Genomic DNA, 6,005 nt, shown 5'->3' with positions numbered 1-6,005 from the left:
TGTGTTTCCAAAAGAAAGCTAAGGAAACCCAAGAGTCAGTAATGCCATATAATGTACATTTCTATATAGTTGGGATTCAAAAAACATATTTATATTTTTTGCATTGGGATCCTCATCCTTGAACACAAGGGGACATCTGGTATTTCTGATTAACATAAAGTTAGAGAAACATTTCCCAGATATTGACTCAGACACAGTTCTCTAAAGATATCAACTTTTAAATACCAGCAACTTTTCTTCCCAGGGATTCTAGGAATTTTTTTACCATACAGGTCTCATTGCAGTGCTGAAATTGTAGACAAATGCTTCATTCCACATGTAGTCTGAAATGGTAGAGTGAAGAGTGATGATTAAAATGGATACCCAGTATAGAAACACAGGAATGTATTCAAATTAGAACATGTGAAAATGCAGGAAACAGCTAAAGAATCACACAAGGTTATTTAATTCAGCCCTCTGCAGCAAGGCATAATTCAACTTAATATTTTCAAAAATTCTAGGCAAGATATGTTATATTTCCCTAATGCCTTTCATATCTATGATGTAGTGTAGTCAAAAGAACACTGGACAGAGCTGTGTTTGGATCCACATTTACTATGTGATCCTGGACAAGTCATTTAAACTCTATGGGGTTTGTTTATTTACCTGTAAAATGAGGGAGGAAGAGATATCATAACTTGACTAATCTCTTCCAGCTTAAATATATGATGCTATAATTTGTGATTCTTCATGCTGTAGTGTTGGGACCCTGGATATCTTAGAATCAGCCAGAGTAAGGATAAGCAAAATCTTTATTCTTGTTTTTTTGGGGTCCCAGTCAGGGGATTAGATCTAGCAATCTCCACACCTTCCTCCTCTCTCTCCACCGCCAAAAGAATGATCTTCCTCCTCCTACTCCACCTGCTGATCTCTCCTCCCTTCTCTCACCACACCCACAGATCGAGCCAGCATAGAGTTGAGTAGAGTCATCCTCCAAACATGTTAATAGAGAATTGTCCAATTGGTGATTAGCCTTAAGTGCTAGGTTACCTTGCATCGAGGTTAAATACATTTGCTCAGTTCTAGCCCTTTATTTACACTGTAGTTAAAACCCATTTTTGGCTTCTGAAAAAAACAAACACCTTGTCAAAATGGTATTTTCACTTTTTTGTTGTTAGCTTGCATTTTGTTTTCTTCTCATTTTTTTTCCTTTTGGATCTAATTTTTCTTGTACATATGATAATTGTGGAAATATATATAGAAAAATTGCACATGTTTAACATGGATTACTTGCGGTCTAGTGAAGGAAGTGGGGAGGAGGGAGAAAAAATTTTGGAACACAAGGTTTTGCAAGGGTGAATGTCAAAAATTATCTATGCAGATGTTTTGAAAATAAAAAGCTTTTTAAAAAATTAGTAAAAATGTATATTGTGGAAGAAGGGGAACTGGTGCACCTATTTCCACTGGCACTGAGAACCCTTACTATGTTACATATTTGTGTCTATTTGCATTAATGCCCATAGATACATACATACAAGCATATATGCAAATGTCTCTAAATCCATGTGTGTCAGTCTAAATAATTATACTTCATGTCTATGTCTCTCAGCTCATGACTACATGTGTAATATATTCCAAATATAGATAGATAGATAGATAGATTTAGTAATTGATGATTCTCCTCTCTTGAATAGTTAAGGAGATTTAAGATGATGAGTCACTTTATAGTCACCTTGAAATATCCATAATAAGCAAAAGTTTCTGTATCTATGATGTAACAATTCTAAAGATACTTCCATTCATCACCCCACTGCATTGTTGTCCTTCCTAAAATCAAGTCAGAGACTCCTTATGTGTTTAAAGAACACTATAAATTTCTTCCAACATATTTTCTTGGAACATCAGACAAAAGGCCCAAGATAATTTCATTATTTTTTCTCTTTTCTAAAAAAGGATGCCTTTTTGCATTGACTTTGGCATGCAGGAAGACAGAAGATAGTCATTTTCTTTATCCTTCTATGGTATCAATGGAATCAAGTATCTTTCCCCTACAAAAAGGGAAGGAAGGAAGGAAGAAAAGGAGGAAAGAAGGGAAGAAGGGAGGAAGGAAGAAATATATCATCTCTAGAAAGGTGCTAGTCAGGGACTTGTTATGAAGTTTTAATGCTATGTGTCTGAATACACTTTTCCACCCCTACTGGCACCAGTCCATAAATCAAGCTATACTAAAAATTCTTTCTCCCAGAGGAAACCTACTAAACAACAGGGAATCCAAGGGGCATGCCAGATGAAAAAATAAGAAACAAACACATTTGAATTCTTCCTAGCATACCTGTATCCCTGGTGAGGTAAGACCTGGGGAATTTATTGTCTCTGTATCTCTAATAAAATCCAATTAATCCGCAAATGGAGATTCAAACTCTCATATGAAATAGTTAATATTGGAGAGATTGTATAATATAGGTACATTCATATATTTCTAGTCAAACTATAAATCAGTAACATTCATAAAAATTATTTTATCAGTTTGGAATTTTCAAACAAAAACATATTCTGGTAAATCCAAGAAGTTTGCTCGATCTAAGAAAATGATTAAAGAAACTGTCTCTTCAAGATAAAGATTAATAGTACAAATAAAAAACTGAGATCCATGTTCTCACAAAAGAAGCAGAAGGATCAGTGCCAAAGATTGTCATCACTTACCCCATTAAAGACATTGGCTAACAGTACACTGTTGTTGAAGAAGGTAGAAGACTCAACATTAGAAGGTGAGTATCTAACTTCACTTTTGTAGTTAATGTAACTGAACCCAGAACTCTGGGAGCTCAAAGCTCTTTGAAACAATTCACACCCAGCCTTCTTAGCCCTTCATTAACTAGGAGTAGTGAAGCATCCAGGTGAATCAAATAATAAACAAGCATTCACTAAATACTTACTATGTGCCAGTAATTGTGTGAGGTCCTAAGATAGAAACAAAAGTTAAATATTTCTTGCTTTCAGGAAGTTTGAAATCCAGAGACAATGTATACTTACATCAAATATAAAAAAGATAATTTTGTAGACAAAGTATTAGGAAATGAGGATGGGGATGTGGGAAAGAAATTTTATGTAGAAGTTGATGCCTGATCTAAACCATGCAGAAATTTATGAATTCTAATAAAACAGCAGTGAGGCTTGAGTATTTTTTGGTATGGAAAACAGTGCAAAGAAATAGAAATTAGAGCTGCATTATCATGGAAGATTAGTAAAGCCAGTCTTACTGGACTATAGCATGCATGAAGGACAGCAATGTGAGATAAGACTAGAAAGATAGGATGATGCTAACTTATGTAGGGCTTTAAATAATAAATGGAAATTATATTTATAAATTTCTCCATAGATAGTGTACATACATGTGTATATACATCCATATGTATATATATTATATATATATATGCATATATTAGTTTTATATATAGATATGTGTTTTTATCAAACACATAATCCTGGTAATGTAGTTTATTAAAAAGGAAATTGGCTGAGATTAGCTGGATGATAGCTGGATTGCACTGCTATTGCAGAAGTTAAAACAAAAGGTATTTGAATAGTTTAGGCAAAATAATATTTAGAAATAGAATACTATGTTTGTAAGAGGACAAATGGGAAAGAGATAAAAATGACAAGTTTGTCGACTATTTTGGCATGTGAGAATGAAAATTTAAGAATGACAATGAGGCTGCAAATCTGGGTACCTGGGAGAATGGTGATACTTTCAGCAAAAAATGGGGGAGTTCAGAAGAGGGATAAATTTTTAGGAAAATAACAAATTGTTTTGGATATTTTGAGTTTAAAATTTCTAAGTAATACTTTGCAAAGTCAGAGAGACAATTGGAAGATAGAAACTAGTACTGCATAGATGGATCTGAAAGTCATTGACATAAAGTCAATATTTAAATAGGTGTAGGTTGAGGAAGTCAACTAAAAAGAAAATTAGAGGAAAAGGAGAAGAAAACTTGGGATGGAACCAAGGAGAGAGCCTTTTGTGGGTTTGATGTGGTTGATGATAACAAAGAAAATGTGAAAAAGATCAAACAGGGAGAATTAAGAGGGAATTGTATCACAAACAGAAATATGGTTGAATAGAAGCATATATAGTGAGAATTAATATTATAATAACTCCTTCAATCCTCAAAATATAATCTATTCTGATAGAATCCTTATTCAACTGATTTTCTTTTTTACTGAGTGACTAGAATTAGTCTCTGAACCTCTCTATATGACCCCATTTTAAAATTTCTGACATGAAGACCTTATTCTTAAACATGATGTAAAAGCTGGAAGTGGAAGAAAGAATATGAGTGTATAAAATGAATAGCTAAAAGTCAAGCCCTTCCCTAATAGTATTATACACTGTTTAGAGCAGGGATGAGAGTGGAGAAACTATCAAAGCCATCAGTCTAATGTCTGCATTTTATAGATAAAGAACTAAATTCCACAGCAGTTAAGTGACTTATTCAGGATAATATGACTAGCAAGTGCCTAAGGTGAGATGTGAACCCAAGTCTCCAGCTCAAAACTCAAACTTCAAGTCAAAACACTCCATCTACTATACCATATTACCTTTCAATTAAGCTGAATTCCATTTCTCAGAAGTTATATCTTTATCAATTTAGCACAAAGTTAGACAGCTTCCCTGCAGATATTACTATAAGGTTAGAAGAATTGCTTGATATCCATGGTCAAGTAGAAGTAAAAGGATTGAATGAGAACAAGGAAATGAGTCTATGTTTTTGTATGATCTCTGATAGGTAATAATCAGGAGTCTTCCTAAATTGATACTTTTTTTTTTATCCATACAGATCATTCTTCCACTATCACCCACCAAAGATGGCCATGAGAAATGACTCCCCAGTGACTGAATTTATCCTCACAGGGCTAACTGACTGGCCAGAGCTCCAGCTGCCTTTTTTCTTTCTTTTCCTTGGTGTTTATGTGGTTACTGTGGTGGGGAACCTGGGTATGATCATACTGATTGGCCTTAGTTCCCATCTTCATACCCCCATGTACTATTTCCTCAGTAGTTTGTCCTTTATTGATCTCTGTCACTCCACTATAATCACACCCAAAATGCTGATGAAATTTGTATCAGAGAGTAATATCATCTCCTACTCTGAGTGCATAACACAACTCTACTTTTTCCTTATTTTTGCTATAGCTGAGTGCCACATGTTGGCAGTGATGGCATATGATCGTTATGTTGCCATCTGCAGCCCTTTGCTTTATAACATCACCATGTCCCATAAGACCTGCTCATGGCTTGTGGGTGGGGTATACATTCTGGGTTTTATTGGGGCCACAGCTCACACCAGCTGTATATTTAGAGTGATCTTCTGCAAGAACAATCTTATCCATCATTATTTCTGTGAACTCCTTTCCCTCTTGAAACTTTCTTGTTCCAGCACCTATGTTAATGAAGTTTTGATTTTGTGCTTTAGTGCATTTAACATCCTCATTCCCAGTATTACCATTGTTAGCTCTTATATCTGCATCATTACCAGCATCCTTCGGATCCGCTCCTCTGAAGGCAGGTCCAAGGCTTTCAGCACCTGCAGCTCCCACATAGCAGCTGTTGCTGTCTTCTATGGCTCTGCTGCAGTCATATATCTACAGCCCTCTTCAGGAAACTCCATGGACCAGGACAAAGTATCTTCTGTTTTTTATACTATTTTTGTGCCCATGCTGAACCCCCTCATCTATAGCCTGAGGAACAAGGATGTGAAAATTGCCATGAGGAAAATCCTGGAGAGAAGAAAGTTCATTTAAACAATGTTAATATTAGCTCCATAAATAATGGGCCACAAATAACTTTTTGTCTTCACATTTTTTTTAACTGAGGCAATTGGGGTTAAGTGACTTGCCCAGGGTCACACAGCTAGGAAGTGTTAAGTGTCTAAGACCAGATTTGAACTCAGTTCCTTCTGATTTCAGGGCTGGCGTGCTACACATGCTTTTTGGGGGGGAGAGAATGAGAAGAATCAATTTCCCCT

General features: G+C 35.5%; 1 protein-coding gene across 1 annotated transcript; it reads left to right on the top strand.

The window, feature by feature from the left end:
• The first annotated feature begins 4,845 nt into the window (after positions 1–4,845).
• LOC141559754 (olfactory receptor 8G1-like) lies at positions 4,846–5,781 on the top strand. Its single transcript, XM_074297463.1, has one exon. It carries the CDS (start codon positions 4,846–4,848, stop codon positions 5,779–5,781), a length of 936 nt encoding a protein of 311 aa, XP_074153564.1.
• The last annotated feature ends 224 nt before the right edge of the window (positions 5,782–6,005 follow it).

The sequence above is a fragment of the Sminthopsis crassicaudata genome, chromosome 3 (genome assembly GCF_048593235.1).
Source record: "Sminthopsis crassicaudata isolate SCR6 chromosome 3, ASM4859323v1, whole genome shotgun sequence".
Lineage (NCBI taxonomy): Eukaryota > Metazoa > Chordata > Mammalia > Dasyuromorphia > Dasyuridae > Sminthopsis > Sminthopsis crassicaudata.
Note: the sequence above shows the minus strand (reverse complement) of the source record. Positions and strands in the feature narration are given on the sequence as shown.

Excerpts from the sequence above, each read along its gene's own strand:
- LOC141559754 (XM_074297463.1), top strand. The coding sequence starts at position 4,846 with ATGGCCATGAGAAATGACTCCCCAGTGACTGAATTTATCCTCACAGGG.